This window comes from Oncorhynchus keta, chromosome 35, assembly GCF_023373465.1.
Source record: "Oncorhynchus keta strain PuntledgeMale-10-30-2019 chromosome 35, Oket_V2, whole genome shotgun sequence".
NCBI lineage: Eukaryota > Metazoa > Chordata > Actinopteri > Salmoniformes > Salmonidae > Oncorhynchus > Oncorhynchus keta.
The window spans coordinates 58481304-58493899 of record NC_068455.1 but is presented as its reverse complement, the minus strand read 5'-3'; the positions used below and the strand labels follow the sequence as shown (position 1 = coordinate 58493899).

The window sequence follows — 12596 nt, the reverse complement described above, 5'->3', positions numbered from 1 at the left end:
CTATAATACAATATACAGTATTTCAAGCGTTTCAAATCAACACACATTATTAGACCAGGTGAAAACCATGTCAATAACAAAATATACACAAAACCAAATGGGTTTGACACGTTTCATACTGCTACAAAATATATGTATTATATAAGTTAAAGTTTTATAATATTTTATAATCATAATAAAAAAAGTTACTTAATAAATCACGCCGCAATAATAAGCATTGCACATAATCGATAATAACAAGAAACCAATTTAAAACATTGCTTAGGCTATACCTGAGTAAGACAAATTGGAGAGTACATCATCAGCCAACAGTGTACACAAAATAGGTACTTCGATTGATTTATCTGGAAATCACTTTATCGCGCCATTCTTCCTTGCAGGTAAAGCACCATGCAAAATTGTGGAGAAGTTATCCGTGTAAAGGTCTTATCCAAGAACATCAGTGAGATTGTGGAAGTCCAAACAATCCCATGTCTCAGTTCAAATGGAGACGATATGGCAGATAGGTTTATGCTTTTACAAATAAGCACGTTGTGAATGCCTATATGGCTCTTTCAATCCGAGCCGGCGCAAATGAAAATAAATCTCGCTACTCTGGAACCGTTCGTTTTATAACGTGAGAAGTCAATTCATAAAAGCATTTTGAAAAGTATAGAAAGCGCAGAATTTTGGAAACCCCACACTCTTCAAACCTGATAGCCTAGAATATCGACCGGTACACCCTCCGTCTGAGCGATACTAACAAATCAGTCGCCAAGATTTTTCTTCTCACTTAATTACATAGTCATACTCCTCCCCTTCCAACAAACGCATTCCATTGCCACCAGCCCACCTTCCCGTCTCCCTCAGAAAACACAGCATTAAACTCTCCCCCCCTTCGCTCTCTGAGTTATGATTTTTTTGAACAGAAGACTTTGGACCAGCGTGCCGGTTCGAAAAGGAATGGAATGGAAAATTCCCTTACAGATACGACATGGACTAGAGGCCTTATTCGAACTCTCTGTTTTGCAAACAAGCCTAATAGTGTCGATAATTTCCCTATACAGTATAGGCTAGGCATAATGTAACAGAACATCTAATAGAAATGCCCGACGTGGCTTATAATACACTTCCAAAATGCATTTCACACTCCACAATATATACGATGTCTCCCTCTATTCACAATACATTTTGAAAGTGAAATCAAAGTGCAAATTTGCCTGGATGGCACACATTTAATGAAAATGGTTCAGAATTTGAAGTTACCTCACTCATTCTTATTGCCTGATAGCCTTTAGCAACAGTGGATCATTATAGTTTCGATGTTAGATACACATAGCTACACATTCCAAGTCAACTATGTAAGGCAAATATATAGTATATGCACTTTTCTAAACTATACCAGTATAGGACATTGTTCAATGTGCGGTATGTTATGGTTCTGGTTCTGATGTGAGTTGGTTAAACAGTTGACTGCTTCCAAAACTTTGACCCACCTGAGGTCATTTCAGTTTACGCATGACCCACCACATAAACGAGACTACAATGTTTTTCACCATGACAACACATAGCTGCGACCTATGAGGTCTGGACTAGTGATCCAGACCCACCATTTAGGAACTACTGGAACAGAGGACAGCAGCGGCCTGTCAACGAGTTCAACCCTATATTTCACAAGAACAGCGGCACTGACGCTTCGCGTCAACTCCACAGTAATGCCTCAGTTCGCCTAAACTATAATTTCGTGTCAATCAAATAGTAAACAATGTTTTATTGTAATCCAGACTGAGAGACAAAAAGGCCATGAGGCATAAAAGTAGTCTGGACTACTGTAGGCTGGATGCCTGTTTTTCAATGCAAGGCGCGCAGAGGAACATGGTGTTCATAAATTCATGCATTTTCCTTTTCATGGAAGTTACCGCTCATTATTGGACTGTATCAGTGTTGTAAATATGGTGTGGCCTAAAGGGGAACAATTATCCCTATAGTTGTGACCTTCTTTATCTCAAAATGCGGTTGCAGAAAACTATATTGTGCCAAAAGCGTTGCATGTGTAACCTCCTATATAATTGTTCCACACATTCCAAATGTAGTTCATTGACAACAGAGGGGCCGTGGAGTTTAACGCAGGATGTGTGCCAACCGAATGAAAAAAAAAACATAAACAATCGTATATTTGATAATAGTCTTGTCCACTTGTCATAATTCTATACCCGCTCAACCAGACCGGGTTGTGGTGAAGAGCAAGTCATTAATGGGAAAAATACAATGTTGTAACATTTGAAAATGACACATAGCAATAATAATCCACGTTCACGTACCATTGAACTGTATTGCATGGATTTAAAGGGGGGTCCTGGAACCTGGGTGAAACAAGGCGGTTGCCTTCACATTTTTCACGTTCAACTTTGTAGGCTAGTGCTTGCAAAAAAATCAACAACGGAAAATAATTATTGGCAGAAAGGCGCGTAAAATCAAGTCAGCCAGCAGCTCAGCTTTTTTATTCCTTCCTCTTCAAGTCTTACTTTTGGATTGGTTTTGGTTTGTTCAATTGTTGAACGCAATCCAGAAGAGGCTGAGTTTTCGTAACTGGGCAGGTCTACGGCTTCACTTTCCCTGTCTGACTGCCGCCCGCCTCCGGTGCAGCTCTGCGCAGCCAAGAGAGCTCCGCACCTAGAACTTGGATTCTCGCCTCTCATTGGTCAGGGCGGCGGCGGCATCAGTAGGGCCCTTCACTTCCGTTCGCTACTCAGTGTTTTTGGCTTTTACTTGCATGTCAATACATGATAGGCTGCTAACTGCTGGACTGGCATACATTGTGGTTATTCAGGGTTTATAGATAGGAGTTAATGTAAAGTGGCAATCAGAAGTTGATAATATAAAGCTGAGGGATGGGGCTGGATACATGTAACCACTCTCAAATTCATAAACACAGTTATGGATACAAAACACATAAACAGTCTGAACCATGTTGAGGCTATATAGTGTTTGTTTAGTTTACAAACATTGCATAAAACAAGCTTACGTGTTGGGTTTTGATGGGGTTAAACTAAGCTCACGAGGCATTTATAAGTTATATTCGTCAAGAATCCATGGGTACACATTATTGCATTGTATGTAGCCTACAAAAATGGATGTATCAACTGCAGATTATCCCCTTAAATTATCTGTGGTTACAAGATAAACCAAAGAAAGTCATTATTTCACTTAGGCATATAATCATAATACACTATTATTATCATCAGGCCTATATTACAGGCTATACTGGGCTACTACTATACTACTACTAATCCTTATAAAATTGCTAGTAATATTATTATTATTAGCATATTATCATGAACTGTAAAACTGTATACAATTTGTTTTTTTTTACAGACTATATATATGTTTTTTAAGTATGAAATTGTACTATAGGTTACCAACAGTAAAGACTACTTTTATTGATTTGAACTAATTGGTTTAATGAACTACTCGCTGTGAATTATTTCCTCATTAATATGGAAATCGTATATATTCTATATGAGGAGGCAATTGCATCACATTTCTCTGAACCAATACAGTAGGGAGGTTCGGGCTTGGGTGGCTCCAATTGACAATGGGCAGTGACAGGGTTTTATAGTCCAAATACTTTGTATTTTGTTCTGTACATTACCATTGTAGTTACATATTTTATAATTAAACATGTTTGATGAATGATAAGTGAATCATGCTCCAGAGGATGCAAATGTCCAACAGAACTGCAGATTGTGAATATGGCCGAGAGAGGTCACTGAACCTAACATCCTAATATAATACAGCTGATTTGAAAGTGAGTTATTGATTCTTTAACATTTGTTTAACTCCGGGGGGGAAAAAACATGTATAGGAAATATCATTTTAAGTGTTTGACACAGACCTTAAAAATCAATGCAACAATATTCCATTTGCCAAATAACATTGCTTGTTCAGAAATCCCGTTATAAGAGCAAATGAGGATGCTTTATAAAGTTACTTATTGATATTGTCCTAGATATGACGTGCATGGAGGGGGGAAATGCACTCTGCAAAAACTCAGTCAAATGAACTAAACAAGAGATATATGTTATTGCATGTGTGCACACAATTTATGCCTATCTGGCCAACACGTTTTACGATCAATTGGATACTGGTAATTAAGAACTTTCTCCTCATCTGATTTCAACTCATAAACTCGGAATTTAGTTTTTTTTAAAGCGGTCCTTCCCTTTTTACGAAGGAGGGAGGTGGCGTATAAATCGACACCAAGGAGAGAGGTTGGAAAAGTTGGTCAACCGACACTTCGAAGACTGCCTGGTAGATTTTGTGGACTGACTGCGCTGAGAGTGAATTTGAGAACGTAGGCTATTTCAATAGAGAAAATGTGATTATTTTCGTTTCGATATTGCTTTTGAGGTGTTTTGATAGATGCATGAATAAGATGTGACAACATTTTAGACGTAGGCGAAATAACTCAAGAGTATGCTTATATGCCTCGACGAAACAACCGCAATCTTCTTCAGATCGCGTTTTACACACGCATTACGCACAACCTGCCCATACGTGTTATTTTTGCATGAAATGCACTGTGTACATTGTCTTCTTTCTGTATTCAAATTGCACAAATATTTTAAATTATGATATATACATTTTCAACTTATTTGGTCACACCTTTTCAAAACGCTTCAGCGGACAGCGAGAAGGAAATTTCAGTGTGCTCAAAGTTACGGAACCTTGTTCTATTGACCGTCGGACATATGCTGGCAATACGGACATGATATATATGTTGCCTAATGAGAAAATTGGATGCTGAGTTTATTCATTTAATTTCATTGAATCATATTATGATCAGTATTATTCACTACGATTTCACAAAATAATCATAAATCCTGAATGTCCGTGGTTCAATTTGAAATCCAAGACGATAGCTTCTATCAGGGACTTTGTATTGTACACTTTCTGTAAATTATGTTAAGATAAACACTGTCATACTCACACCTAGTGTGTGACTCATTTGGCAGTAGAAAACAAGCCAAAGGTCCATTTAAAGACAAGACTTCCCAAAGCTTGTAATTCTCCCTTCTTAATTTGAGCACCCTCAGTGTTACACTAGCAATACATTAACACATTGCTGCCCATCTTGAGACCCAGACTGTGTGTTTTCAATTGTAATGTATAACAGACACAGAAATCATTTCCCCTCGTAGTTACCAGAAGGACAGTAGTGGTGTATATGGATACAGTGCATTTGGAAAATATTCAGACCCTTTGACTTTTTACAGCCTTATAAATTGATCAAATCGTTTTTACACAATACCCCATAAAGACAAAGTAAAAACATGTTTTTAGACATTTTTGAAAATTACACATTTTTTAAAACCGAAATAACACATTTACATAAGTAGTCAGACCCTTTACTTAGTACTTTGTTGAAGCACATTTGGCAGTGATTACAGCCTAGAGTCTTCTTGGGTATGATGCTACTGGCTTGGTACACCTGTATTTGGGGAGTTTCTCCCATTCTTCTCTGCAGATCCTCTCAAGCTCTGTCAGGTTGGATGGGGAGCGTTGCTGCACAGCTATTTTCAGCTATTCTCCAGAGATGTTTAACCGGGTTCAAGTCCGGGCTCTGGCTAGGCCACTCAAGGACATTCAGAGACTTGTCCCGAAACCACTCCTGCATTGTCTTGGCTGTGTGCTTAGGGTTGTTGTCCTGTTGGAAGGTGAACCTTTGTGCCAGTCTGAGGTCCTGAGCGCTCTGGAGCAGGTTTTCATCAAGGATCTCTCTGTACTTTTCTCCGTTCACCTCTCCCTCGATCCTGGCTAGTCTCCCAGTCCCTGCTGTTGAAAACCATCCAAGCAGCATGATGCTGCACCCACCATGCTTCACCATAGGGACGGTGCCAGGTTTCCTCCAGACGTGATGCTTGGCATTCAGGCCAAAGAGTTCAATCTTGGTTTCATCAGACCAGAGAATCTTGTTTCTCATTGTCGGAGAGTCCTTTAGGTGCCTTTTGACAAAAAAGTAAATGTGCCTTTTACTGAGGAGTGGCTTCCGTATGGCCCCTCTACCATAAAGCCTGATTGGTGGAGTGCTGCAGAGATGGTTGTCCTTCTGGAAGGTTCTCCTTTCTCCACAGAGGAACTCTGGAGCTCTGTCAGAGTGATCATCAGAGTGGCCCTTCTCCCCAGATTGCTCAGTTTGACCGGGCAGCCAGGTTTAGTAAGAGTCTTGGTGGTTCCAAACATCCTCCATTTAAGAATGATGGAGGCCACTTTGTTCTTGGGGACCTTCAATGCTGCAGAAATGTTTTGGTAACCTTCCCCAGATCTGTGCCTCGACACAATCCTGTCTCAGAGCTCTACGGGCAATTCCTTCGACCTCATGGCTTGGTTTCTGCTCTGACATGCACTGTCAACTGTGGGACCTTATAGAGACAGGTGTGTGCCTTTCCAAATCATGTCCAACCAATTGAATTTACCACAGGTGGACTCCAATCAAATTGTGGAAACAGGATGCACCTGAGCTCAATTGAGTCGCACAACAAAAATGTGGAAAATGTCAAGGGATCTGAATAGTTTCCGAATGAATGAATTAATAAACAGACTTGTACTATATCAAGTAGGCGTAGCACAGAGAGAGCAATAGTGTAAATGAGATGAGTAGTTGTGGTTGATGCTTGCTGGGAGATTTGGACCAGATTCAGGGAACTTTGCCTGTTTTGGACGAGAGAGGAGAGAGAGCCTTGCTGGTCTCCAACTTGAAGTGTAGACTAAACAAGGAGTCAAATAGTGGGATAGGCAGCAATATTGACTTGGAGCACAAATGAATGAACATTGTGAAAGAGTCATAGGGTGTATCTGACAAAGAGATCCATAATGTTACTCCCGTTTTTTGATGGTTATGTGAACATTAGATTAAATAAATGATTAAATTGGCCACTGTTTTCAGCAATGATTTTAGTGATGATTGACTGGCTTGATGTGGTTAAACAAGTTATTGATTGCAACCCTGTCTCATATCTGCCTTATCCTTATGCCATAGAAGCGATTGCTGAAATCTTTCTGCTTTGTGCCTATTGCCGCCCAGTGGTATTGTGTGGGATTGCATTGTGTATATACATTCTAAAACAGTCTATTACAGTATCGAATAAAAATTCATGAAAATATCTCTCGTTGATGTTCCTGGAAGAACAGTACCTCTTTTAGTCTCTAATTTGACCTTTATATTGATGTTAAACTTCAAACACCAAATGTGGATATGATATCATCAACAGCCTTCTCTAACCATTTCAACACGTCACTAAATTGTAGAAAACCCCCTGCGTATTATTGATATACGGCTTGTCAGTTTACAGTGCATACGCCTTATACTATAGTACTAACATGGTACTGCCCATGTAGGTACAGTGTAGTAGCAGTAGGTACACAGTGTCGCATCGTGGTGAGGAGAGGTTAAAATAATTTAGATCGTATCTCCTTTTCTATTCCAGTAGGAGGCGCCAGTGTTCTTCATTGTGAGAACTATTCATTGAGTTTGGCACCACAGTGGTTTAGGACTGTCGAATTCTAATTCAAGTGTCAACGTCAAACAGTTAGGAATGCAGTAATTGAGTTAAAATGTATAAGTGACTGGTAGCCAGCGGTCCTTCCTTCACCATGTGAAACGCGTGGGTATAACAGCCTTTTGTCTCAGATCGCTACATGAACACAGCAGAGGTGAACGAGCGGAAAGCTCTCATGACAGAAATAAACTCCACCGTTTGTCATCATAGCCAAATCAAATGAATTGTAAAAATGTCTCTCTCCCGTCGCCTCCCAATTTAACATACACTGTCAATTTTTATTTATTTATTATTATTATTATTATTTCTCTCCCTTCTTCAGGAAGGATGAAAACCGTATATGACGTTGGTATATTGCAACCAGCACACTGAGAAAATCCAACAATTATATCCATCTGGAGAAACACGGGTTGTCAGGCAAGAAAAGCTAGCCTGTGGCTATAACATTTAAATAATAAAGACCTTAGCAGTTGTGAAGCAAAGTTTAGGAAGAGAGATAGGACTTGGCAGGGATTCTAGCCAACCCAGGGATGCTTATTACTGTAAACAATATATATATATATTGTTTTATTTAACCTTTATTTGACTAGGCAAGTAAGATAAGAACAAATTCTTATGTACAATGACGGTCTACCGAAAGGAAAAATGCCTCCTGCGGGCGCGAGGGGGCTGGGATAAAAAAAATAGATGTAATAATAAATTAAGTAAAAATATAGGACAAAACACACATCACGACAAGAGAGAGACAACACAACACTACATAAAGAGAGACTTAAAACATTGAGGTGCTAGAGAGGGCTACACACTCACACAAATACAACCACTGTTGAAGATAAGCTATTCTCATTGGCAGCCACTCAGAATGTCAAGCTCCGGTAACTTCATCAGTGATTGCTTGATTTAGTCATCCAAACAAGGACAGCGTTTAGAGAAGTGAGATGCTGGTGGTTGACAAGAGCATGCTGATTATGAAGAACTGTAGCTGTAACCTGTTTGTCACAATAAAGAACCATTGCCAAACCATTGCAAACATAGCCCTTCTAAAAGCTTCTCAGGCTTGACCTGTAGAGGCAGTCACACCAGCCTGGTCTCATAGACTAGACGTAATATATTACTGTAAATTCGGGACACCCGAATTAGTGTGATGTGTTGTATTTGGCTGGTTACATAAAGATGCACCATGCATAAATTGCTCCGCCATTTCCTGGTTGCCTCTTGAAGCTATGGGGGCGCTATTTCATTATTGGATAAAAAAACGTGCCAGTTTTAAGCGCAATATTTTATCACAAAAAGATGCTCGACTATGCATATAATTGACACCTTTGGAAAGAAAAAACTCTGACGTTTCCAAAACTGCAAAGATATTATCTGTGAGTGCCCCAGAACTGATGCTACAGGCGAAACCAAGATGAAACATCAAACAGGAAATGAGCAGAATTTTTGAGGCTCTGTTTTCCATTGTCTCCTTATATGGCTGTGAATGCCCAGGGAATGAGCCTGCCCTTTCTATCGGTTCTCCAAGGTGTCTGCAGCATTGTGACGTATTTGTAGGCATATCATTGGAAGATTGGCCATAAGAGACTACATTTGCCAGGTGTCCGCCCGGTGTCCTTTCTTGAAATTGCTGCGTAATCTACAAGCTGCACGCAGTCATCCAGTGATTGAGAGGAGAGAGGATGCTTCCACGAACGATATATCATGAAGAGATATGTGAAACAACGTTTACCATGTTTCAGTCGATATTATGGAGTTAATTTGGAAAAAAGTTTGGCGTTATGATGACTGAATTTTCGTTTTCTTTTGGTAGCCAAACATGACGCAGAAAACGGAGCGATTTCTCCTGCACAAATAATCTTTCAGGAAAAACTGAACATTTGCTATCTAACTGAGTCTCCTCATTGAAAACATCTGAAGTTCTTCAAAGGTAAATGGTTTTATTTGAATGGTTTTCTGGTTTTTGTGAAAATGTTGCCTGCTGAATGCTAATGCTAAATGCTACGCTAGCCTGCAATAGCTATCAATACTGTTACACAAATGCTTGTTTTGCTATGGTTGAGAAGCATATTTTTGAAAATCTGAGATGACAGTGTTGTTAAGAAAAGGCTAACCTTGAGAGCTAGCATATTGATTTCATTTCATTTGCGATTTTCATAAATAGTTAACGTTGCATTATGGTAATGGGCTTGAGGCTGTAGTCATGATCCCGGATCCGGGATGGCTCGACGCAAGAAGTTAATTTCGAATAGTTCACCAAAATCAGTTTAAGTATAGTGTAAAGGACCATTGTATCATCTAAACTTCTGTGAAATATATATTTCCATAGCTGAAAAAGTGTTTTTGGTTGTTTGAAGCTGTTGCACAAAACCAGAAGTAAAAGAAACAAAAAACTACACTTAAGACCGGGAAGCATAGAAATAGCACACATAGAACATATCTACCGTTTCTTAGTTTTGCTTTCAATGAGAATGACAGATCTATAACTTACATTTCTATGTGAATTTGGTCAGTCTCCGAAAAGTCCAGCCATAAACTAATTAGTCCATTGTTGACATAAGCAACACATGTTGGGACTGTCAGCACTCAAGTTAAGATATGTTACTTTCAAAATACATAAATCGTCCCCGATTGATCCATTTTGCATCATATGATGCAAAACGCAGCATCATATGGCGCAAAATGCATCATACGGGGATGATTTCTGTTTTTTGAAAGTTACATCTCTTAAAAACTTGAGTGTGATTGTTTGGAGTGAATGGGTGGGCGATGGGTAAAGTGAATGTCTAGCAACCCAAAGGTTCTGTGCTTGAATCTCATCACATACAACTTTAGCATTTTAGCTAATTAGCCATTTTTTGCTACTTTGCAACTACTTAGAATGTTAGCTAACGCTTCCCTTAACCTTAACCTTTACCCTTTAACCAAACTCCTAAACTTAACCCTAACTTTAACCCTAACCCCTAGTCTAATTAACATTACTCAGCTAGCTAACGTTAGCGTTAGCCACCTAACTAATGTTAGCCACAACAAATTGGAAATCGTAACATATTGTACGTTTAGCCAATTTATAACATATGAATTGTAATTTGTAGCTTATCATATGAAATGGATTATAGACATCCACAGATTAATACATACCATACAAAAACGTAACATATCATACTAAATGAAGTGTTTCGGATTTACTTACAGAATAGATTTACGTACAGAATAATACAAAATGCTCTGAGACCAGGTTGTTCACAGACACAGTGGAACAGTTAACAGAGATACTGAGACCTTCACCCAAATGAAGTTTGGTTAAAGAGAGTGGGCTTTAAACATAATGACAGATAGCTAAGTAACCTTTGAGAAGTCAAAAAGAAAAAAAGTTGTCTAACATCAATTGTTGTCATACACCAACATTTGATTTGAAGAGCAGCATACCTAACATAAGTGCCCTTTAAATTAGATCATACTCGCAGCGTAACTTTTGAACAAATACACAACTCACAGCAAGAACGTTGAGCCTGGATAAGACAGGATTTAAAAAAGAGGGAGAATGACAGACAGTGAAATTAAACAGATCTTACCATCCACCAGGTCCGGGCTGACATATCGTAACACAGCTGCCATTTAATGTCTGTTCCTTTATTTCCAGCCATGGTTGTGTTTGCTACCTTCATCGGACACAGCTCAGTGGAGGATGAGATACCTAATCAAGGAGAGATCAGTCACAAGTGGCATGCTGTGCTACATGTAGGCCAACCTATGTGACAGACTGCATTATGGGAGGAAGCTACAACACGACCAGTGTTTTAAACCACTATGATTACAAGGACCATGATCCGTGTCCCCGCTCTCTCATAGACCCCGCCTTTCTCTTACTCTGTGTGTGTGTGTCTCTCTCACATACACACGCATGTACATACGTACAGTACACACACACACACACACACACACACACACACACACACACACACACACACACACACACACACACACACACACACACACACACACACACACACACACACACACACCCCTTCAGTCTGGATTAATCTTGAAGAAGCAGAGTTGAAAACAGGAGCATCATTCTTTTGTAAAGACTCAAGGGTCAGGCAGTGGGTGTCTAGCTGCTTAGTTGTGACGCATTGCTGGCTGAAGTGTCCTTGTTTTGTCTCTTGTATGCAGTTCTGTTTACCCCTCCTGATTGCAATGCCTCAACCCTTTTATAAAACAACAAAATTCATATGGTTTGCTTCTGGAGATGAACACAAAACGCTCAACGACACTCATAAATAATACCTTAAATAATACCTGCTCACTTAGTTGGTCAACTAAAGAAGTTGATTGATTCCAACATTATTTAAAGGGGCAGTGGAAAAGACCTTTTCACTCCTGACACATTCCAAGCCACCAACTCATCACATTGTCCTCTCCCAGGCAGCTGGTTTACCCCACGTGAACCGTGGGTGAACTGAGCAGTAAAACATGAATGGCAGTGGTTCTGAACCGTTGGCATTTAGACAGAAAAAAAAACTTGAGTGCTGTGCAAAGCCTCTTGCATGAATTTACCCAAATGCCAGGAAAGGTAGTTGGGGGTTGTGGACTATTTGGCTTGTGAATCACTTACTGTATGCCCCTAAAGTTAGCTACCTAATCAATTAAATGGCAATACAACAAGGGGCAGCTTAAGTTTAGTCCTGAACAAAAAAACATGAGATTCTCCATTGACCATGATTTTTAGTCCTGGACTAGTCTTAATCTGTGTCTGGGAAATCAGCCCTGAGTAAATCACAGTAGATAATGTAGGCACCAGTCTACAAATGGTATCCATTTATTACTGTTATTGTTCTGAATAGTACTGTAACATCTCATCAAAATCACAGGTATTATACCCGTTTATACTTTGAGGTCTGATTCTCTTAACTTTCTGTATTGCACAAGAGGCACTTAACACAAGCAGCAATAACATGAGACATACTGTACATGAAACCTTGAAACACATTTTATTTGTCACATGCGTTGAATACAACAGCTGTAGACTTGTGAAATTTTTACCAAGGAGCCCTTTCCCAA

The 12596-nt window shown here is 39.4% G+C and overlaps 1 protein-coding gene across 9 annotated transcripts in view; it reads right to left on the bottom strand.

Annotated features, from left to right (window-relative positions):
• Nucleotides 1–11248, bottom strand: part of LOC118368723 (nuclear factor 1 B-type-like) — an 89664-nt gene extending 78416 nt beyond the window's left edge. For 5 of the 9 annotated variants that reach the window (XM_052497177.1, XM_052497178.1, XM_052497179.1 and 2 more), the window contains exon 1: nt 11108–11248. In XM_052497177.1, the coding sequence (XP_052353137.1) occupies nt 11108–11200 (93 nt within the window). In that variant the 5' untranslated portion in view covers nt 11201–11248. Of the gene's footprint in view, nt 1–272; nt 789–2300; nt 2547–11107 lie in introns of those variants that run through there. The other 4 variants (XM_052497182.1, XM_052497184.1, XM_052497180.1 and 1 more) reach the window with 4 other exon arrangements.
• Between the last annotated feature and the right edge of the window lie 1348 nt (nt 11249–12596).